Here is a 24,392-nt window from a genome sequence, read left to right as displayed (position 1 = left end):
CTGCAGCCTACGCCGTCGCTGGCGACTCACAGCAGCCCAGCTCCAGGTCGAGCTGTTGTTCACCATCTTAGCTGTAGAGGGCGCAGCGTCACTGGCCCTAATGTGGGATCTGAACCTGGGTACTATTGCTCAGAGCTGGTGTCCCAAGCCAACTCTTAACCAACGCACCACTCTGCCGGCCCTAGACAAATATATTTAGTTCTTAGGAAAAAACCAATCGGAGGCTAATGGGAAAATATCCCATTTACTTAACCACATCTCTAAAACTGCAGAAGGTGGTGTTTTCAACCAGGAGCCTTACCAGGTTTGGTGTCACATTTGGGGAGGATGTTTACAGATGAGCCTTAAGGAAAGGTGGCTGAGCTTTAAAAATAAGGACGCCTGGGGCCGGCTGAGTGGCTCAGTTGGTTAGAGTGCGAGCTTTGAGTAACAGTCACTGGTTCGATTCACGGCCCCAAGCTGAGCTGCCGCTGAGCTGCCAACAGGTGGCAGGGTGGCTCAGCTAAAAAAAAAAAAAAAAGTCTGGGAAGCTAAGAGGCACTTTTTAGGGCTGGGTGAACCTTGTGGCGGCTGTAGATGGACCCTGGGGCTGAGTGGAGAGCAACACACCTAGAGAAGACTCCCATGATGCCGTGCTGGAGGGAGCAGGTGAGCCTGGGAGAGGTGCTGGAGCTAGGGTTCATTTTAGTCATCTTTGGAGTTACCTGGGATTTGCCTTACGTATTTCATTTTGAAGTTTCCCACCCCAAAGACTTTGATTATAAGGTTCTGTTAGAGAGTATGGGTGTTTTGTGACCCTTACCCTCATTTAAGGGACTTACCTTCATATGAGAAGTATAGACCCTGGGAGTGGAAAATGTGGCTGGGTACCTTGAGCAGAGACATGGGTGAGTTGTTTCTGATCATGATGTATTTTACACCTCATTAGGTGCTAGGAGCTCTCTGGACTATTGAGGGAAAGGTAGCTTGAGGTCCCTGTAGCCTTCATGGGAACAGTGGGGCTCTAAGGTTCAGTGTCTAAGGGGAGCTGGACTTTAGTTCTGTCAGCTAGTGAATAAGTATCTTTTCAGGGCTTGGGCAGGACCAGGCACTTTTGAGGGCTTGGTGCTGACTTTAAAGTAGTATCCCAGTACTGTTTTGGAAAGCAAGAATTTAGGATTACTCGTTTAACAACTTTAAAATAGCCTTTTTCATTTGGGTAGCTGACTTTCCTGACAGGATGAAACTCATTTTCTATTCTGGAAGTTGACTCATTCATTTTTAGCTCCTTTGTTGAAACCCCTTAAGTGAGCAAGGGTGGCTCGTGGTAGTTTGCAGCCCTGGTAGGGAGGTTTTAATATTATTGTTGACTTTTATTGGGCTCCCCGCAAGCTACCTTTCCTTGGGGCTTTTGGGAGAAGTCGCATTCTGGATCTGAGAATGGGACAGCTTCACAGCCCAAGACATCACTTTATTCAGAAACAAAGACCACCAGCTTGGTGGTTTGGGGTTGGATGGCTATGTAGCCTTGGATCTCTCTACATAAAACACACGTGACATCTGAAAGTAGAGCAGGCAGTTGTTTTGAGAATGTAGCGTGACAGTGATGAGCAGATGCCTTAATTGACAGCCTATAGCCTCTTTCCCCAGAACATTTATTGTAGGTAGCTAAGATGGAATTTGCCTCTCTGAGCTGGGGAAGGTATGAAACCCAGTTTACAGCCCTCGGTCACTTCCCTGCTTTGAGTTCCTTACTCTTCTCTTGGTAGAATTGCTTCTGGCTTCTGTAGTCCTCACTTGTGTCTTTGCACAAAGGCTCAGGTGGCTCCAGGTTGTGTAAGGCTGGATGGGGCTTCCTGTGCCTTTTGGTGGTTAGAAGAACTCACTGAAGAGTTTCTTCCTCTGGAGTAGCAAGAAGAACAGTAAGAAGAAAGGAGTCATTAGTCAGCCTGAATAGTGCAGGAGGCTGCTTGAGCCCCAGGTTCTGTCCAGGGAGGAAAAGTCATTTATACAGTTGCCTTCAGTGGGCAGCAGATAGAGGCCATTCATAAAAACTTTACAGGATTTAAAAATACACTGACTTTTTCCTTTCACTTTCCCCTGCATCAGAACCTCTGATCTGTGCTCACCCTTTCTAGCTTACATTCTTTATTCTCAGATTGTAAATTAAGGCAATTTTTACTTGCTTCATGTTTCTTGTTTAGGTTATCACTTAGGTTTCCTAGCTAATTTAGGTATAAGCCTTCTTGGAACTAGATCGTGGTGATGGTTGCACTACTTTGTGAATGTACCACTGAATTGTGCACTTTAAAAGGGTGTATTTTATGATATGTGAATTATATCTCAATTTTTAAAAGCAAGCCTTCTTGAAAATTGGTTGACAAATCATGTAAAGGTTGATTTCTTAAAAGCGTTTTCATGAGGTTAGAGAACATTTACAGTTTCAGCACAGATGTTAATGGACTACTAACTGGTACTGCACCTTTCCGGTAGAGTTCATGATTGATTGTGCCTGGTCTCAGTTATGCTATACATAGAGAATGTTGTTATTTTTTCATCTTTTAAAATTAGCACTCTGTAACCTTGAAAGACTTGTAATTTATTCATTCTTTGGTGTTACCTGCCAAATACCTATGTGCCATTCTGACTAATGTATGTCTCAACCATTTAAACTATTGGACAGTGTTATTGATTTACTCATCCAGCCACTATACACAAGTGTTAAGACGCAGAGAGTATACTGGTGAACACAGGCAATGTAATCTTTGACTGTAAGGGGCTTCCGTTTTTGTGGAGATCCGTGTTCTGTATTCCTCTTCTAAGTAGGACAAATTGTCTTCTAATTCATTTTTGTAAAGGAATTTGGGAGTTCTCACACATCATGGGTTCTTTTTGGCTGAAAGTTTGAGGAATTGACTACTATGGATAACTTGATGAAAAGTTTTCGGTCTTTTGTAATCCTAAAGCTACTAGAGATGACAAGAATAGGACTTTCAGATGCAACAGGATTAAGAGTTTAATACCTAAATGAATGCTTGGAGGTAATCATTGGTTGGAGATCAGCAAATAATTGTTAGTGCTGTCCCCTGAGTTTCAGAGGTAAGCTAAAAATAAATCAGGACTTTTTGTGGATGTTGTAGGAAATGACCACACAAGAAAAATGCATATAGACAGGCCTGGCTTTTTTGTGTGATCTCTAGAAGGCTCTTATAAGTCTGTCCCACATTTTTATTTTTTTTAAATTTATTTTAAAATTTATTGGGATAACACTGGTTAATAACATATAAGTTTCAGGTGTACAACTGTATAATGACTTTTATACACCCTGTTGTGGGCTCACTACCCAAAATCTAGTCTCCATTGCAAATTTTTTAAAAAGAATATATTCAACCTCTAAAATGTATTTGGGCTTAAGGATTTATAAATTCCCAGAGAGGAGCTGTTTTCTACACAGTAGATTTTTGGAGACCTCCAAAGGTGTTGGTTGTTTCAGTCACATTGTCGAGGAAATGTCTATCAGTTCAGGGCTGCTTTGCCCTTTGCCTTTAGGGGAGTTTTTGAATGATCAGGAGCACTTTTAGGTGTTTAGAGTGATCTGAAACCTAATTTTCAAACCACTTAAAAATGTACCTTAGGAACCAGGATAGGGAAAATGGTAATGTATTTCATTTGTGGAACTTAGTTGTGGCTCTGTTGAACAAATGTTAATTTTGCCATGGTATTCCCTCTTCTTGCGTTGTGTAGGGCCTCCTGCTATTTTTTTTTTATCACTATATTTAAAACTAGATTTGACCTGGAAAGAGGAAAAAAGATATCATTGGCTTGATCTCTATCTTTTATGGTTCATTCAGTTGCTTTAGGGGCTGAGAAAGCAGGAAAAACAAAACAACATATTCCCTTTCTTCTGTGTTTAATTTGAATGCCCACAGGTGCATTTATCAAAAGTGAATGTTAGTTGTCATAATTGCCAGATGCATGTTAGAAAATCCCATGGTACAGGAGCTAGGGCGGGGACTGTGGATTAGTACTTCATAGCTCTGCTGAGGGAAAGTGACTAGATAATGTCATTTTAAAATGAGGGCCGGCTGAGTGGCACATTGGTTAAGAGCCGGCTTGGGACCCATAGGGCCTTGGTTGGGATCCCACATATGAGGGCCAGTGACACTGCCCTCCACAGCTAAGATGCTAAACAACAGCTCGACCTGGAGCTGGGCTGCCATGAGTTGCCGGTGACGGCTTAGGCTGCAGCCCCTGCTGCAGTGGGTTGCCATGGGCTACCATGTGTGGCCGGGCAGCCAGGGTGAGCGGCCGTCAAGAAGCCAGCAACTGATCTGCCTCACCCGGGAAGAGCGCAATGATGGTGCCAACTTGGGCCAGTGAAGCGACGTCCTCCACAACTAGACTGAAGAACAAAAGGAGAGCAACTTGTCTGTTCCCATCCCCCAATTCCCCAATAAAAATCTTTAAAAAAAAAAAGAATGAAATGTTTCCAAATGGGTAGGAAAATCATCACATAGCATACACTTCATAAAGTTTTTCCTAGTAACCTATCAACTAGATATGTGCCACAAACTAAATGATCTCCTGTCTTTGCTTGCCTCTAAATCAAAAAAGAAAATACTATGTCATGTTGTCTTATATCACACTCCATGCTCCAAAAATTTCTGGCAACAATGTAGCTTATGAATTGGTGGTTAAATAATAGTTCTGTAAGTATTGAGGTGTGTTTTTTCAACCCCAAAGTGTTAGTTAACATGTATTTGCAAACTCTGGAAATAAAAGTGGATGAGTAGAAACCCCCCAAGAAATTTTCCCTAAAAAGGTACTGACAGACTTATTTTTATTTCCAGAACTACTCAGTGGTGTTATGTTGAGGTAGTAGATTTTCTATTCTGCTGTTTGTATCATTATAAATAATTTACTGCACCACAAACAATTTCACAGCCACAAAGCCAGCTACAACAGCAGCACCAAGAGGGCACCCACAGGAGCCACAGGGTATAGGTTATAATTGCCAAAACCCAGAAACAACCCAAATGTCCTTTAATGGGTGAATGGGTAAACAAATTGTGGCACATCCAAATGATAGAATACTATACAGCAATAAAAAAAGAACTATTGATAGTGGCGAGAGAAAAAAATAATTTAAAGTTCTATATTTGTTAGAAAATTAAAAGTTTTCATTTTAGCTTCTGGATTAATATCAAACCCTAGAAAGTGCTCACCTTGTGTACCAGACAATGAGTGTGTTTGACAAAGGTACAAGCATATCTGACCAAATGGACCTTTTTGGGGGAAACCTTAACCGAGAATAGTCCTGTATTTTAAAATGGCTATGTAGAGAATAAGTGCTGTCAATAAGTTAGCTGATTACAGTAGTATGCAGTTGAACTTGACATAAAGGGGGCGGAGATGCAAGCTTCTGGTAAATTGAGAGATGGAGGTCTGAACATGTTCAAGAATGACATCAACAGAAAGCACTGTTTGTCTCCCATGTCACATAGGCAGAGATGATGAGAGATTTTTTTCCCTCCCGACACCAACCAATTCTGGCACCAGGTGGTTGTCCTAGAATTCAACTCAGTTGTCACTCTACTTCCCACCCAGAGTCAGACTCCATAGGTTTAAGGACTCAGTCCTGTAAGACTGTCATTCAGATGCCATTCACAAGTATCAGCTTCCCAGGTCACCTACACTTCCATTGGAAGTTCTCATGTTCCCTTCTTCAGGTTTGATAATTTGCTAGAACAGCTCACAAGATTCAGAGACACACTTAACCAGTTTATTATAAAGGACCAGCTGAAGAGGTACATAGGGCTGGAAGGGTCCTTCAGTTGAATGTGTTCACCAACCTGGAAACTTTCCAGGTTCCATCATTTAGAGGTTTTTGTGGAGGTTCCATTGTATAGGCATTATTGATTAAGTCATTGGCCATTGATGATTGACTCAGTCTCCAGCCCCTTTCCCCTCCCTGGAACGAGGCTGAAAACTCCAAGCTTCTAATCAGGGCTTGGTCTTTCTGACAACCAGACCCCATTCTGGAGCTATCTAGGAGCCCACCAAAAGTCACCTGGTTAGAACAAAAGACACTCATATCATCTATCATTCAGGAAATTTCAAGAGTTTTTAGCTGGGGGGAAAAAGCAGATCTGTAAACATTCCTCTCTTACTCCTGATGGTTTGTTTCTCTAGGGTTTTTTTAGTGTTTTGACGTGAACAAAAATTGGACTAGGTCATTGGCTCGGTAAAAAATATTGGGTTGTCGGAAAAGTCATGACGCATTTTTGCAATGAAAAACAGAAAAAATACATCATGACTTTTCCAACAATCCAGTATATTTGAATGTTGCTAAGAGAGTAGATCTTAAAAGTTCTCATTACAAGAAAAATTGTATGTGGGGTGATGGATGCTAACTAAACTTACTGTGTAATCATTTCACAATATATACATGTATCAAATCACATCGTGCACCTAAAACTAATACAATATTATATATCAATTATAGTTAAAAAAAAAAGAATAATTGCTCCCTTGAGGCAGTCTATGCCTATCTACTTGTCATAACTCTTATTAGACTAAGCTATCTGACGGCAAGGACACTCCTCCACTGTGCTCACATAGCATTGTTATCGTCAGTGAAATTGAAATGAATTGAATAAGGGGTGAGAATTTCCTAACAAGTTATTCTGGGTCAGAGAACCATCATCAGGATAAAGTGACCATAGGATTAATTTTAGACTTTACAAAACAAATTTTAGAAAATACAAAACAAACAAACAGAAAAATGTTTTTAAATAATCAGTTGGTGCAGGTAGAGAAATAAATAAAATAGTACCATAATGCGGTTTTCAAAAATTTAGCAAGTAATCATCAGTGTATATCTTCCTTGTTTCATCTCTTTTATTATAAACCAGCAACTCTTGTGCACATAATTGAGGGGAAGAGAATTGAAAGTGCTTATCAGCTGTCAAAGTGACAGATTTCATGTGGGCCAATTCCATTCTTTCCAGATGGTGGTTTGACATATAAATCAGATATGTCCTTAATTTTCCTAATGAAAGCTGCAGGTGCATGTTCATTTGAGGTTTTAACAGAGCAAAGTACCTGTTGGAAATCTTGCACACAGGGCTTCTTTGTTCTGTTATTCTCATTGATAGAAATTCAAATGCCTGGAACGATTCTGTTTTGGTTCTTGTTAAAATCTCTAACTTAATATTTTACTTTTCCTCTAAATACCTATATCCCCAATGAAATGGAATTAGGAAAACAGCTCCTACAGCTCAGCCCTCTTGAATCTCTATTTAAAGATTTTTCATGGTGCTTTTTATATTCATAAGTGCTTTTATTCCCACAGAAATAACACTCCTTGTTAAGAGGGGGAAAAAGCATGTTTTCTTTCCCTTCAAAGATACTCAATAAAATAAAGAAATCTCTTTCTCTCTCTGCCTATGTCCTTTAAAATCCTGATTCTTTTTTACATTTTATATTTGGTATGTATATTCTGGGCTTTTTCAAATTCAGCCAGTACTCTCTGGGAAATTCAACCAGACTTCTTTCTGTTATTTGGGTCTTTCTAGCCCAGTTTGAATATAGGGCTGGCTATTCATCTCATTTGCCTAAATAAATAAAATTTGGGTTTGCTGTAGACTAACAATTGACTTGAATGTTAGGAGCCATGTCTGTCAGCATTGCTGAGTCGGCTTTTCTGGGGGCAGAGACTAAAGAATTGGTTCTGGGCTTTGTTTTCTGTACCTTGTTCCCCCATAAGCACCTAGTTAGCTTTTATCACAGATACTTTTTTGGGGAACAGGCAACCACATGGTTAATAAAGATGGAGAAGAATAAAAATTTTAATGTTACCTTTATAGATTTCCTTCCCTTGCCCTGTTCTCATCCTTCTCAGTGCCCACCCCCAACCCCCAAAAGGGAGGGGGTTATAAGGAGCATTCACATTTCTATGAAAAATCTATATTTTCAGGTTAGAATACAGAGTAAGGTATGCTTTTTAATAGTCAAATAATTACTAAGACCCATCAGCCCATCAGACTTCTTCCCAGGGTGTAATGGTGGAAGGAAAAGGTAATAAAAGAGCCTTTTTGTTACTCTTTTTAGGTAGGAATCTGTCTGTGGGACTGTTACTGGGTTTACCATCTTGATGATATCAAACGGTTCTGAGCAATCCCAAATACTAGGTTGGTTGATCGTCTTCAGAATGTTTATTCACAGTAGATCTCTGGGTAGAATGGATATCTTCTGTGTCTACTGGAACTTTTTCTGTGAGTTACAAAATTATACTTGAGAAATAAAGATAAAAAATCCCACTATAACAATCCAACCACCCTAATTGTTTTTGTGTACGATTGTGTCACATTATATCATTTTCAAATTTCTGTCTATTCTCCTGTGCTTGCTCAATCACTCTTCTCCATCCTACACCATTCTCCCTCTCATGAAGTGTGAAAGGTGGGGATAGAACTTGGCTATGGCTTCAGTTGGTCTCTGTTTCCAAGTTTCTCTGTGAGCATTCACTGTGCTGGCTGTGATTCTGTTATTTAAAGAGATATATTTTTCATACATTATGGCCTTTAAATGCAAGCCAACCTCTTCATCTGGTGTCAACCAAAAGAAAAGTGATCTGTTGCAACGCTGGAGGGAAAACTGGCAGTGTTGGACTTAACTTTATATTGAGAAAATGGTATGTTGTTCTTCACCTTGGGGTGTTCAAGTATAATTTTGACAATGCATGGTTTTCATCTCCTATGCCGCCTTTTGTCTCTAACCTGTGAGTCAGATGTGACTTCATTGTATTTCACTCTAGTTCCTTTTTTATATATATTTTACATGATTGTCCTCATTTTTATTTTTTTTATTTTATTTTTTTTTTGCCCCACCCCACAAGTCCTCATTTTTAAAGTTTTTAAAATATTGGGTTGCCGGAAAAGTCATGATGCATTTTTGCAACGAAAAACATAAAAAAAAATACGTCATGACTTTTCTGACAACCTAATATATTAAGTATACTATATCAAGTATCGTTCCATATGGTAATTTTTATAGCCATCATTTATAAGACTTTTGAGTTTTTGTATTTTCAGAAGAATTTTGATAGCCAGTATCATCGTCAGTCCATGAGAGTGAATGTTTTCTAACTTGCATACTCAGGTCCACTCACAATGGTTGTGCTACAGTTAATTTAAAGTAAGAGTAACTGTTGTGCTGTAAATCTCAATATTTCTTAACTATAGACATGGTCTTATCTGTGCTCAAGCATGCGGAACCTTTAATTGGACTCTGGAGAGTTTGAAGTTCAGATTACTTACATTGGTCTGGGATCTTATGAACGGGTGAGAGGCTGTACAGGATAGCATTTAACATCAGTTTGAGACTGGCCTGCCTGGGTTTGAACCCCAGTATTGCTACTTACCACTGAGGTGATTTTGAGCAAATTATTCTTTCTTTGCTTACTTCCCCACGAATAAAATGAGGTTAGTGATACTTTCCTCTTAGAGTAGTCTTGTGAGGATTCAATTAGTGTATATAAAGTTTTTTGAATACAGCCTTGCACCAACAAGTGCTATGTAAATGTTACTTAGTGCCATGGTCAATTTTGTTAATTATTAAAAATCGTTGTCGTACAACCATAATGCTTGGGATCAAGATTGGGTACTTTTATTATTTTTTTAAGTTTTAGGCATTTTAATTAAACTTTAAATTTCTAGTTTGATAGCTAAAGTTTCGGGCAGAAGAAATTGAGTGTTGGGCTTGTGAATTTAATATTAAATCTGAAGTAGATAATATATAGTATTGCAGGGTTGATGTATAAAGATGCTGTTAGCTGCTCTTAATGCCTCCTGCAAACTGTATCTTTTCCTTCCCAGTGACTTTAATATCAAAGTCTGTTTGTCCTTTAGTGAAGTGTGAATGTTGTCATGAATCCTCTCTTTCTGTCCACAGATTCTGTGCTGTCCTCTGGACCACAATAGTAATTTCTTTAAGCACAGAGGGGAAACTCAAGGCTTTGCCAATTTGATGTCAGTTCCCTGTGTTTTAATTTTGGCAGCTATGGAGAGGGTTGCTTTCCACATACCTGGACACTTCTTTGACATGTTTTGTAGTGGGAGTCAACATTCTTGAGAGGACGCCTACTTGGCTGTGGTTAACCCTTTCTCACTGTGGAAGCGCATTTGCGTGTTTGCAGTCAATACTTGGTGATAAAAGGCACCTTAGTTGCTCCTGCTATTCTACAGTGTTTCTCAAGGTCATGCAGAGCCCTTCACAATGCAGAATGTTTTATGTCTGAGGTGTTCACAGAGTTTGATCAAGAAAATCCACTTGAAAGGAATTAAGTAACAAAACAATTTTCTTTGTTAATAGGATACATATACAAATACACTGTTTCTCTAAAGTAGTTTCATTTCTTCAAATAGTTACTAATCAGAGGAGACTGATTTTGTGGTAAGTTTAAATGAAGGTTGCAAGGGTTAGTTTTAATGTGTTGGTAAAAGCTGTGAAATCAGGTAGCAAATCTGTCAGCCTAACTAAGAGATTTCTGGTAGCTGCGGTTTCTGGTAGCTTGCTTCTTCCTGGTCATTTCCTAAAAATCAAAGCAAAAATCAACCTATATCATTGTAACACTTCATAATGAAGTTGGAGTATTTAACAAATTTAAATTTACAGCTTTATTACTACCATAAAATATTTCAGACCACTCATTCCATGTGACAAAGAATCCAACCCGTTTCAGCAACTTTGGTCTACTTTTTAAGTTACATTTTCTATTGCCCTAGTTTTTTCCATTTTTCTTTTCATTTAATTTCACTTGATTTTATTTTTGGCCAGTGATACCTCGAATCAATGATTTCGGTTTCCTATTGTTATATTTACTTTGTGCTCAGAACTGCCCTAGGTTTTGTGTTGTTTCTCTCTTCCTGAGTTTTATTTCTCATCTGCACAAATCACGTCTTTTTCTTGCTGTTCCATTTGCACAGTGTCGTTCCTAACGATGAGCTTCTTTATCCTGTGAGGCAGTGGAGGAAGCATGGAAGCCACTTACGGAGCATTGCATTGAAAATTATATTTTTGTAGTCAGATGGTGGCATATCAGGGGAATTATAGGGTGGGTTGGGTTAGAGGTCGGCAACCTGTAAATCCCATGACTTCCTGATCTCATGGGTCACGAAAGCCACAGATGACACTTGCTCGGGAGAAAGGTGAAGGGTGTGTTAAACTAATGGTACGTACAATCCTTGACCATGTATTGATTGCTAACCACTGCTGTCTCTCCCCCAGCCTCCCCTACCGCCTATATTTGTGCATAAGCACAATTCTGGACCCAGCTCTTTGTACTCGTTTATGCTTTTACATCTTCTTCTTTCATAAAGATTTTAGCTGGTTTATGACTTGAGTTGAAACAAGGAAAAAAATGAGACCTGAAATGGTCTGTCCCCTGCCAACCAGAAGCCTCCTGTGGTATCCAAACAGGATAGTTGCCTCAGTCTGTCAGCACTTCTGTCTTTGAAGGTGGTTTCTGCTTGAAAAGTGGTGACTATTAGTATAGCTTTGGGATAATTGCTTCTACTTCCTCTCTATGGGTACTTTTTTTTTTTTCTCAGATACTTTCCTATTCTTGTTGACTTTGTTTTTCCAGAAGATTCAGCCTGTGCTTAAAATGTTTTGGGTCCCCACTTGAACTTTCAGTGGGAAGACCCACCCAATTCTGGGACACCCTCGCCAGATCATCAGCGCTAAAGAGGGCAGAGGATCTTCTTGGTTAAAAAAACAAAAACAAAAACAAAACATTTTGGAATGACTTTCAAGGTCCAGAAACACTCAGACTTTCCTGCAGTACTTTTTTCTGTTTGGGGTAGCAGCTTTGCCTAGTTAGAAGAGGGAGGGGCTAGTTGGGAGGGCTTGTGTTTAAGGGGTTCAGAAACAGGGGATTTAAGTGTGTCTTTTGTGTTTGCAAGGCACTAACACCACTCCCGTCTGTATTTAAATGCTGTCCCCAGGTTACGACTATGGCTATGTCTGCGTGGAGTTTTCACTCTTGGAAGATGCCATCGGATGCATGGAGGCCAACCAGGTTGCTTTATACTTCGGTCAAATGATGCTGGAAGGATATATTTTTATGTATGGGGAGGGAGGGTTTCAAATGACTCAGCTATGGAAAGGTAACCGAAATCTGTATTTGGAGCATATCACATTCCAACCAAAAAGCAGTCGTGAGGAGAACCTTTAAAAAGAGGCTGGGCAGGTTCCTCTGGAAGAGTTAATGGGCACAGAGTGTGTTTTAAAAACTAGAGCCCAGTTGTAGTTGGACTATATTCCAAAGACAGTAGATGGGAAAAAAAATGGCCGGTCTGGAGCGCTTCCCTGTGGAGTGTGACTGAGATGGGAATCCTGATGCAAAGAACAATCCTTGAATGTCTGTGCTCTCAAGGAACTGCCTGGCACAGGAATGCTGGGTCAGTACTTTTGTCCAGACCTAGGGTGAAGACCGCTGATGGCAGCTCCCGTGGCACTTAGGTCCTGCCTGCACGTTACTTTCAAAAAAGGGCCATCGGGGAGGAGAGTTGTGTCTCTTCGTTCGTGTCTATTTCATTAATCGTTGTTCTTTGCAAATTGGAGTTTCATGCTCAAGTTCTTGGCTGCATACAGTCAAAGCTGGTGTGAATCTGAACATGTACCTACCTTATGTTTGAAACACCTAGATGTGTATTCAGTTGGTCACCTAGCTCTGTCATCTGGGTCTTTAACTGAACCCTGCTTAGTAGTTTTGGGAAGAATTATGAAATGGATAGAATCCTTCTTGTCATGGTGTTTCCTTGGGAAAAGTTGTGTTTTGTGTGTGTGTATGGTGTCTTAGTACCTCCATCTGTAAAGTGGGAGAAAAGCTTAGTGATATTGTTTGATTGTTATGTACCCACTGCCTCTTAACAGAGTGAATGCAGTGTGCCTAGAATCTTAAAATAAGGCTCTGCTGCAAAAGTAGTATTGCATGTGAACCCTTCCCTTTCTATAGCCTAATGCCCTTGCATCAACTTTATTCCATCCAGCATGGCTGACTACACTTAACTTTTTCCCTTCTTTTGCCATATTCTTCCTTTATGGAGATGACATGCTCTAAATCCTTTGGAAGCAAGCACTAATTAGAGGAAACTTGACTATCCATTCCTCTTGTTAGTATAAATACTACTAGATCCTTAGAATGACTGGATTAGTACCATATCACCTTGACAGAATTCTTGTTGACTGATTTGTTCCATGTCCATCACTGAATCAGTCACTAACTATGTATCAGAAACTGATACCTTCCAGTATTTGGAGAGAAGAATGAAGGTCCCAATCTGTATGCTTATGGTTGATTCCATTCTGACAATCTGTCCTAATTTGAGAACTTATCAGTGAATAATCTTCAAGTCCTTTGCCACCGTGCTAAATAATCCTGTGAGTGGTAGAGACATAGATGGGAGAGCCATGGCAGATGCCATCTCTTTTGTACCATTTTCTCAACTATGTATTTCTCCGAGAAGGGTATTGCTTTTTATCAGAGCTATTTAATCTTTGATCTTAAAAAATAAGGCAGTATTATGCCTTAACTGCCTCTTCCCTACATCCCAACAAAAAATCTTATCTAAAGTATCTGGCCCTCAAAAGAGTAGTGTCAAATAGAGAAGTAGAGCAGCCTTCTTTAAAAACAAAGTTTATCCATAGGGCTTCTATTAGAGCCACATCTGGAAAAATGTTCATTTATACCAGCAGCATGAAGGGGGTGTGGCCTGTAGACATCTCTACCCTCACACTCCCCACCCATTCTATGAACACCCTTAGGGTCCCCAGATCCCTGATGACTGACCCTTGCCCAGTGAATGGGACACCAGAACAAAGCAGGAACAGGGCCAGAATTCTTCCAGGTGTGAAACCGAATGTTTTGGCACATAGCCATCTTCATGCATAGCGTACCATGTGGTACTTTGTGCCGGAGTACAAATAAAGGACAGCCTCTGTCTTCTAGGACCTTATAATCTCAGACTAAGAAAGGTGACAGAGATGATGTGGTACTCATGGGTGCCATAGGGTGTTCTCCCAAATAAACTCCAAATGTTTGTCTTACCTCGTTTTCAGTATTCACTGGAATTATTCCTAATAGGACATAACCATATCCTTATTCAGTTGATCCATTTCTTAGATTTCTGTTTTTCCCCTAGTCATGGGACAGAGGACATACCGCCAGCACTGCCACACAACAGAAGCCTCTCCTGCTGAACTGCATAGACTTAATGATCCAATCAGCCTTCTTTCAATAACCTTTACCTGAACTCGGGATGAGTGCAAATCATTTTGATAGAAAAACATTTTGAGAACAGGACCTCCAGGAAAATTTTTGTGTAGAGTATAGGCTCTGCAGTCAGCTGTTACTCCCTAGCTATGCTGTCTCTGGCAAGTTTCTTACTCTCTCTCTGCCTCCATTCCCTCTGGTATCAGTACTTCCTGGGCTGTGGTGTGGATTAGCTGAGATCGTGCATTCATGAGTGCCTGCTGTGCACCAGGCACCTTTCTGGATGCTGGAGATGTTGCAGTAGACAAGACAGATTGTATAACTTCTGTTTTGGTGGTAGAAGACAGAGCATAAGCAAGTAGACACATTGAAAACAGTATAATATATGATAGTGCAAGTGCCAGAAAGATAATTGAGAGAATGCATGGTGGGGGCAGTTTCAAATGGGGTGGTTAGGGAAGTTTCTTGAGGGGTGACATTACATTTGAGTAGTGAGTCCCTTCGATAGCTCAGCTGGTAGAGCGGAGGACTGTAGTTGACTTCCTGACAAGACATTTGAGTAGACTCTTGGTGAATGATATATACACAACACTGCGTAGCATATTGTACATAGTAAGCATTTGAAATTAGACAAGCATCTCCTCCACTTCCCCTCTTCATGTCAAGTAATTGCCAATCATAATTCTAGGAGAATAAATATATTTTCATATCTGGATATTCTTTAAGGAAATGGACATGAGGATCAGGCTTCCAAGAACACAATGGTTCAAGATCTTCTGAATGTGAGGCAAGAAGTTCTTACTCCTTAGAGTGCATAAAGCAGATGTTTATGGAACATGAATGTTTCTGTCTAGTTGTCCATTCTCATTCCCTTGGGTTTTACTTATAGACCATATTGGGACAGATTCTGAGTCACCATCTGCTAGGCACTTCTGAGTAGAGTCTGTGTATGCTTCTGAGGAGGTTTCTGTGGAATGCTTTGGGTTGAGTTTTTTTCAACTCTTTGCTCTCCTGACTCTTGATGTGAAGTGTGTTATTTATCATTGACTGATGCTTAAGGTCTAGGGGAAAGGAATAAAGGAGCCTTCTGCCAGTTTGCTTTGTCAGATATTGTGGAGCATATGTGCCTGGATGAGGTTGTTCAGGGTGATAACCAGGGTCCCACTAACCCTTTCTCAGGGCCTTCGTGGAGGCATCAAAGTGTAGGATGCTCTGCAGCAGTACTGAGTGTTGTGGCCAGGGGTCTCATTAGGGCATCACCTAGCTGTCTGGCTGGGGAAATAGTTTCTAGCAGAGGTCTGTCGGCTCATCCCTTCACCATCTCTGTCTAGGAGAAGTGCAAAGCCTGTAAACACTGTGAGGCAGAGACTTTTATTCCATTCCCCACTGGGAAAAGTGTTTCTAACAGTGTCACATACCCTTGGCTTTCTCTGTCGTCCAAGACCCTGGAAGTGAGGGTGAATAGTCCCTCCTTTTACTGAGTACGCCATTGCACTGGAACTTGGTGTGGGGAGTAAGAAGCAGGTGTTAGGGTATCTATCCCCTTCAGTGGTTGCCCACTTCTGAGCCCAAGCTCTCTCAAACTGTTGTCATTCGGTCTGCAGGAATTAGCATTTTATTTTCTCAAATTTGCAGGTGTGATGTTTGTTGCCTGCTCATATTTGGCCAAATATTCATTAAAATTCCCTTATGAAAGAGAACACTGGAAGAAGAATTCATTTCTGTGGAATTTTTACTCAAACTTCTTTAGCCAAAGATCACTCGGCTGTATGACAGAATCATCTCGACTTCCTAAAGTGCAAGAAAAAGGGTGCTGTTACCGCCTGACATGAAAATTCCTTGAGACTGTCCTTTTCTGGTGTGGGGGAATAAAGGCTGTAGGATACATGAAGTTTTATGAAATAGTGTTTTTGTGTGAGAAAAGTTAAGCGTTTTGGTTTTTGAAGATACCAGAATGGCCAGAGTGTTTCTGAAGGCGTGGGAAGGAAGCCACATCTAAATGGAATCTGTCCTTGTGATTAAAATGAAATCAATAGGGAGAGCTTGTTGGGGGCATGGGAAGACTTGTGAGGCCTGATGGAGAAATGGGTGAGGAGTCAGTTTATTGGAACCTTATTCAAGTCAATAGTAGCATTGCACGAAACACTTCAGTACTTATATTGTGTGCATTCCAACTAATTAACAACAACAACAACAAAATCTTTATAAAGTCCTGCAAAGTTTTGGTGTTGCTTAAACCCTCACCCCAAAATGACTTCACTTAGGTGAGGTGGCATCCTGGCCAGAGCTCAGCTGTATAATTTGTGGCTTGAGTCATGCCATTCTCCCTGGAAACTTCAGTCTCAGTACCTTCTCCTGATTGCCCTCAATAGCAATAATGGTGGGAAAAAGAAAGGAAAATGCATTCTAAAATGAGTAAATCAACAGCTACCGAAGATTCTTGCTCTCTGGAAAGTTGGGGAAGTCAAGAGAATTAAAAAATGACGTTAAGGGGCTGGCCAAGTGGCTCAGCTGGTTAAGAGCTCTCTTGGGAACGCCGGCTCTGAGCAGCAGGGCTACGGTTCGGATCCCACATTGAGGGCCAGTGATGCTCGCCCTTTGCAGCTAAGATGGTGAACGGCAGCTCGACCTGGAGCTGGGCTGCCGTGGGTTGCTGGCGACGGCATAGGCTGCCGTGAGCTACGTGAGTGGCTGGCAGTCAGCGTGAGTGGCTGGCAGCCAGCGTGAGCGGCTGGTAGCCGGTGTGAGCGGCTGGTAGCTGGTGTGAGCTACCGGGAGCCGCTGTGAGCAGCCGACCAATGACCGGCGACCAATTGCCTCACCTGGGAAGAGCACAGTGATCATGCCAACATGGGCCAGTGAAGCGATGTCCTCCACAACTAGGCTGAAGAACAAAACAGCAACTTGTCTACCTGTCTGTTCCCCTTCCCCGATTCCCCAATAAAATCTTTAAAAAAAAAAAAAATGACGTTAAGGATTGGTGATTTGGGTGTGCAGTTCAGTTACCTATGCAGTGATTGAGTCTTAACTGGGCACAGGCAATATATTGCAGATAAATACAGACCCTGGAGGCAGACGGCCCGGGGTTGCTTCCCAGCTCTGTCACCTTCTACTATGTAACTTGGGCACATGGCTTCACATCTCTGTGTGTCAGTCTTCTCATACTTCTAGAGATTAAATGTGCTAATGCCTGTAAGGTGATTACAGCGAGGCCTGGCACAGTGACCACTGAGTATATATTTATTATCACAGCAGCTTTTCATCTGACTGGAACAAGAAAGTCTTAAGGTAACAGCGACTCCAGCCTTGGCATCATAAAGCATATGGCTTAAATGTGGTGGCAGTGCCCAGGGGGATTATTTTTCCATCAGCAGTACTTCTCATTCAGCCAGTTGACTGGGGACTGCTTCCAGGTCTCTAGGAGTTTCTACTGCCTTAGCCTACAAATCTGAAACTCTCAAGGGAAAAAGTAGGAGAGATACCACATGTAGGGCTTGGAGTATGGTCAGACCATACTGGAAATCCAGTCTGTGGCTTTAAAACCCTAGGCTCTGAAAACCAGCCTTTGGCTTTGCCATATCTCAGACTTTCTCTAGTAATTATGAGAGGTGCTCTAAACTGGATTCAGTTTAATTTTTTTGAGTTTGAAAAATAAACATTTATCATTTGGCAGTTTAAGGGTAACTTCCAGTATGTCTCCTATGATGAGCTTTATAATTATTTTTGTCATACATATATCATGGTTCATTTCTGTGGATTGAAGTAATTTAATTCTTAATTTCTTATAAATTGGAAATGTGCCTATATATTTTAACCTTATACTTTGATGTCATAGCTCTTTCAGCTTGTATTTTTAGTCAATTCTTGACTTTTATAAAAATGGGATTGTGCAAAGTGCTAATTATTATTTTTTCAGTTACAGTTGACATTCAGTATTATTTTATATTCGTTTCAGGTGTACAGCATAGTTCTTTTATCACAGAATTTTCCTAGGCTCCAGGTGGCATTGAAAGTTGTTAGGTGTCTTCTCCATTCCAGTTGAACTTGGAGGTTATAGTGAAGTGTCTCTTTCTCCACAGGGCCAAGTGTTCAGGTGTTGTCATTACACCCTCTGGCTCATTTATATATGAGCTAGATATATATAATGTAGTATGTATAACATGTACATATTTCTTGTTAAGAATATTCATGGTATGACTTTGATAATCATGGATGATCTTACCTGGATTAATAATTATTTTAAATCTCACATGGTGAGAGTAGTAATGCTAATGTTGTACACTAAGGATGTATATCTTACCAGAATCTTTGGTCACGTGAAATTTGTGTATAATCTGTATAAATGCTGTTTCCAAAGGGAAATACATAGAAGAAAAAGAAGTCTTATCACAGGAAGTAGATTATCAGTTACCGGACACTTAGGGAGTAGGGGAGAATTAGAGGGACAGTGAATGACTGCTAATGGGTAAAAGATAGGATCTCTTTTTGGGGTGATGAGATGTCCTAGAATTAGATAGTTGTGATGGTTGACCAACCTTGTGAATATATTAAAATCCACTGAATTGTATAAAGTACTACAAAAGAGTGAATTTTAAGGTATGTGAACTATATTTCAGTTTGGTTTTTTTTTTAAGTCTTTTTTTTTTTTTAAGCATGAAAATTAGTTCAGGGTCCTAGCCCAATTGGCATGAGTGCAGGTCTAAAATAAAATACAAATTCATTTACAAAAAGAGAAGGAAGGGAGTGAGAGAAGGGAATGAGTGTTTTATCAATTTGTCTGGAAGCTAGAGATTTAAAACTTTGATCTCAAAATGTATGAAGAATTATTTTGCTATGGTATCTGTTTAACACAGAAGAACATTCAAGCAAAAAAATGGGAAAGATGATGGATGAAATTGATAACAAGCCACATTTGAAGTCGCCACGTGGTTTGTGCATAGCAGTTGCTCGACGCAGTTGAGTGGGCTTCCTGCTTTAGTATACACACAGTTAAAAGTAAAGGAAAGGAGTATTTTTGAAGTAGGTTTAGAATTAAAATGCCATTTAGGAAATCCTTGGGCTATTTTTTTAGAGGCAATATTCCTTTCTGGTTTCCTGGCATTGTTGAGCAAAGCTGAAAGCTTGGTGCTGGGTGGGAGCGACTGAATCACTGCGTATCTTCTCAGAGGCTTGTCGGGCATCTGTAACACCTAGGACGAGGGAATACAGGGGGCGTTGTGGGGGCTTTTTTGAGAAAAAAAATTATTGTGATAATTTATATATCAGAAAATTCACCCATGTTAAGTGTACAGCTCAAAGATTTTTAGTAAATTTACCAAGTTGTGCAACCATCATTATAATCCAATTTTAGAACATCTTCATTACTCTTAATAAGAGACCTGTTCAGGGATATAGTATACTTAAAAAAATGATTTCAGACTTGAAGAAAAGTTGCACAAAAGTAGTACAAAGAATTTGTGTGCTTCGCACTCAGATTCCCCAGATATTAACTTTTTGCCACATTTGAATGCAGATTTTTAAATAGCAATGGTCCCTTCTTGTAAAAAGAGGTGTCACTAACTTGTCCTCCCACCACACCCTCCCTTGGCGGTTGGAGATGCTCTTCTGGTGTGTTAAGTGGGTGCTTTGGAAGACAGTTGGGGCTTAAGCTGTCGTCAATGCTCCCAAGAGGGCCCCTTGCTGAGCAAGGGCTGAGGTTGAGGCTGGGGGATGGGAAATAGGGCCAGAATCAAACCTCCCATTCCTGGGCACTGTGAGGTTCTAGTGGGGCTTTTCAAAAAGACAACAAATGTGTTTCCCCATGAGAGAACTAGCATTTGGATGCCTGACACTATGCGCTCGTCAGCATTAGACCAAAAAGCACCAGTGGCCAGGGAAAGGGGAGCAAACCCCACTGGCCTGACAGTTTTTTGTAAGACAGAGGTTCTTAACAGCCGGGAGGAGGAAGGGGAGGCAATTTTGACACCCTCTCCTCCCCTCCCCAACTACTAGACATTTGGCAATGCCCAGAGACTTACTTTTTTTTTTTTTTTTTTTTTTTTTTTTTCAAACTTTAAAAAAAATTTATTCCAGAGACATTTTTTGTTTGTCACTCCTGGCATCTAGGGGGTAGAGGCCAGGGATGATGCTAAACATCCTACAATGCATAGGACAGCTCCCATAGTGAAAAATTATCTGGCCCAAAAGTCAGTAGTGCTGAGGTTGAGAAACCTTGGTATGAGGGGACAAGAGATGTGGACGGAAAAGAGGCCACAGGTTAAACCTGACAACTTCAGGAGATTGAAAATAACCACATGAGATGGTGTGAGCATAAAAAACTTTCATAACCAAGTGGGCAATGGTAGGAAGTCACACCTTTAACTTCCTTCATAAAGTTAGTCTGTGCCTTTTCAGTGGGCCTCTCTTTTTCTGCACCTAAGATAACATCTTAGGAATGTCAGTAATCCTTTTTCTGGACCAGAGCTGGAAACTGCAAAATTCCTCATTATCACGCTTATCTCCTGATTGCCATCTCTTTGTGTAAAAAAAGCTAACCTTAGCTATCCTGCACCCACCTATGTAAAAGAAGTCCCTGTCTCTCCAGTTTACTTTTATCCAATCCCAGAGGTGCCCCATCCATTTGTCGTCATCGTCTTCCCCCCAACCCCCGTTTTGCTCTCTCCCACCCCCTTAATCTGTCACCAGTGGATTTCATGTAACTTTTCTTCTTTGATTTTATGTATAAAATAAGGTGCAAACCGCTGTTTTGCAGAGCATTTTCTCAATCCGTTGAGATTTTGCTTCCCGGCAATTTTCGACAGTTTGGCTCAAATAAACTTTTTTTTTTTTTTTTTAAAGATTTCATTGGGGAATCCGGGGAGGGAGAACAGACAAGTTGCTGTCGTTTTGTTCTTCAGCTTAGTTGTGCAGGACAGTTGCTTTGCTGGCCCATGTTAGTATTATCATTGCGCTCTTCATGGGTGAGGCAGATCTGTCTCCCGCCTCTGGACAGCTGCTCACGGTGGCTCTTGGCAGCTCACGCTGGCTGCCAGCCACACACGGTAGCTTATGGCAGCCCGCTGCAGCCTACGCCGTCACAGGCGACTCATGGCAACCCAGCTCCAGGTCAAGCTGTTGTTCACCATCTTAGCTGTAGAGGGTAGTGTCACTGGCCCCCATGTGGGATCCGAACCAGGGCCCTGCTGCTCAGAGCTGGCGTCCTAAACCAGCTCCCAACCAATGCGCCACTCGGCCGGCCCTCAAATAAACTCTTACAAGTTTTCTCTTAGGCTGGATGTTTTTCGTCAACAAGAGGATGATCCAGCTTGCCATGGGTTGTCTCTCATTGAATCATCTTTCTCTTTGCCTTCCTCCAGATCTTTTCACAGCTTGATAGTTATATTTTCTTTTTAAGTTCTGAGTAATAATCCAGTGTCTGAATGTACCACAGTTTATCCAGTCACCCACTGAAGGGCACCCACTGAAGGACATCCAAATATTGGCAGTTATGAATAATGCTGATATAAAATACATACTTGTGCAGGTTTTTATGTGGACTTAAGTTTTCAACTTCTTTAGGTAAATATCAGGGAATGTGATTGCTGGATCACATGGTAAGAGTATAGGTATGTTTAGTTTTGTAAAAAACTGCCAAACTGCCTTCCAAGGTGGCTGTATCATTTTGCATTCCCACCAGCAATGAATGAGAGTTCGTATTGTTCCACATCCTCATCAGCATTTAATGTTGTCAGTGTCTGGGATTTGGGCCATTCTGATTGGTGCTTAGTGGTATCCCATTGTTGTTTTAGTTTGCATTTCTCTGATGACTGATGTGGGACATCTTTTTATATGCTTATTTGCCAGCTGTAGGGTTTCCTCTCCTGATGTTCTTTATCAAATTAACAAGGTTCCCAACTATTCCTAGTTTGCCAAGAGTTTTAATCATGAGTTGGGTGTTGGATTTGGTCATAATGCTTTTCCTGCAACTATTGATCATGTAACTTTTTTTTCTTAGCCTGTCCATGTGATGGATTACGTTAATTGATTTTTTGAAAGTTGAACCATCCTTGTATACCTGGAATAAACCTCACTTGGTTATGGTGTATAATTTTTTTTATATATATTGTTGTATTTGATTTTGCTAATATTTTGTTGAAGTTTTTACACCTGTGTTCATGGGAAATATTGCTCTGTAGTTCTTTTCTCATAATGCCTTTGTCTGGTTTTAGTGTAGGGTGATGCCTGCCTCATAGAATGAGTTAGAAACTGTTCCCTGTACTTCTGTGTTTTGGAAGAGACTGTTGAAAATTCATATAATTTCTTCGTTAGTTGTTTGGTAGGCTTAATTGGCAAACCACTCTGGGGCTGGTGCTTTTAGTTTTGGAAGATTATTATTGACCCAATTTTTTTAATAGATAAAGGCTTATTCGGGTAGTCGTTTTCTTCTGTTTTAAGTTTTGGCAGATTGTGTTTTTCTAAGAATTGGTCTTTTTCATCTAGGTTATCAAATTTGTGGGCATAGAGTTGTTCGTAATATTCTTATCCTTTTAATGTCCATGAAATCAGTAGTGATGGCCCATATTTCATTTTTGATGTTATTGATTCAGTTTTTTTCTCTTTTTCCCCTGAGTTATCTCTAATGCTCCATAGCATACTTTACTGTGATTTACCTAGTTCTTCATTTGAGATTTTGAGGTTATTTCTTTATTTTCTTTAACAATGCTGTGATTTTTTTTTTTTTAAGATTTTTTATTGGGGAGTTGGAGGGAAACAGCTCTGGGAATCGGGAGAAGGGGAACAGACAAGTTGCTGTCCTTTTGTTCTTCAATCTAGTTGTGGAGGAATGTCGCTTCACTGGCTCATGTTAGTATTATCATTGCACTCTTCCCGGGTGAAGCAGATTGGTTGCCGGCCTCTGGACAGCCGCTCACGGTGGCTCTTGGCAGCTCACACTGGCTGTCAGCCGCTCAACGCTGGCTGCCGGCCACACACGGTAGCTCACGGCAGCCCACTTCAGTCCCACTGCAGCCTACGCCATCGACGACTCACGGCAGCCCAGCTCCAAGTCGAGCTGTTGTTCACCATCTTAGCTGTAGAGGGCGCAGTGTCACTGGCCCTCATGTGGGAGCCGAACTGGGGTCCTGTTGCTCAGAGCTGGTGTCCCAAACCAGCTCTTAACCAACATGCCACTGAGCCGGCCCTGTGATAAATATTTTTATAGATAGTCAAACATCATTAATTGTTTAAGTTAATTCCTCCAGGTGGACTTGCCATATTAAGTGGTAAGCATATTTTATGACTCCATATGTAGTCAAATTGCCATCCAGAAATTTCCCAATCTATTATTTTACCAACAGTGTTTGAGAATACCTGTCTTGCCTGCATGCCAACCAGTGCCAAGTGTTAATAGCAAAATACTTGTACTGGGTAGTGGTACATGGATGTCCATTATTGTAGTCTCTAATTTTCTGTGTTTGAAATATTTCATAATTTTTAAAAACATGGTGCCAGTATAGCAAAAACAATGATTTAATATTTCTGTATTAAGTTTTTAGTGAGATAGAACATTTTTACATTTATTACTATGTATTTATATTTCTTTGGTAAATTCTTGGGTTCTTGATATATATTCACTAAAAGTGAAAAAACAGGCCATCTTAGTTACCCTGCCTAGTCTTAAGGTAGATACATATAGGATATCTGTTGACTTTGAAATATTGAAAATAAGTGTATTACCTGAATATGGCGGCATTTCCCAAGAATTTGCCCCTCAAAAGGAGAGACTCTCTCTCTCTTTTAAAAGGTCTTCCAAGCTTTTCACTGTTATGGGATATTTTCTTAATTCTTTTCAGCCACAAAGTATTATTTGAGGATGATATATTAGTCACTGACCTCAATCCATGCTAGTTTTGGATGCTTACAGAGGTCAACTAATAGACTCTTTTTTTCTTTTTTATAAAGGTAGTAAAGAAATTTAACATTTCAGTGATTATTCTGGGGTTAAAAATCTCACAAATAAAATGTTTGATAACATTTTTAATAAAACAAGTGTTAAAATTCACTTACAGGGCCAATGAAAGAATTGACTCATAATTTAATGCCAAAGAGTATTTTTTTGTGGTTTTTTTTTAAGATTTTCTATTGGGGAATTAGGGGA

General features: G+C 40.4%; 1 protein-coding gene across 5 annotated transcripts in view; it reads left to right on the top strand.

The window, feature by feature from the left end:
- The window catches only part of RBM6 (RNA binding motif protein 6), an 87,533-nt gene that overhangs the window by 28,826 nt on the left and 34,315 nt on the right, over nucleotides 1-24,392 (top strand). For 3 of the 5 annotated variants that reach the window (XM_019631480.1, XM_019631496.1, XM_019631490.1), the window contains exon 6: nucleotides 11,988-12,061. The exons of the other annotated variants lie outside the window; for them this stretch is intronic. In XM_019631480.1, coding sequence (XP_019487025.1) covers nucleotides 11,988-12,061 — 74 coding nt within the window. The remainder of the gene's footprint in view (nucleotides 1-11,987; nucleotides 12,062-24,392) is intronic. 5 annotated transcript variants of the gene reach the window in all.

Source organism: Hipposideros armiger, unplaced genomic scaffold (genome assembly GCF_001890085.2).
Source record: "Hipposideros armiger isolate ML-2016 unplaced genomic scaffold, ASM189008v1 scaffold_18, whole genome shotgun sequence".
NCBI classification, from domain to species: Eukaryota; Metazoa; Chordata; class Mammalia; order Chiroptera; family Hipposideridae; genus Hipposideros; species Hipposideros armiger.
Note: the sequence above shows the minus strand (reverse complement) of the source record. Positions and strands in the feature narration are given on the sequence as shown.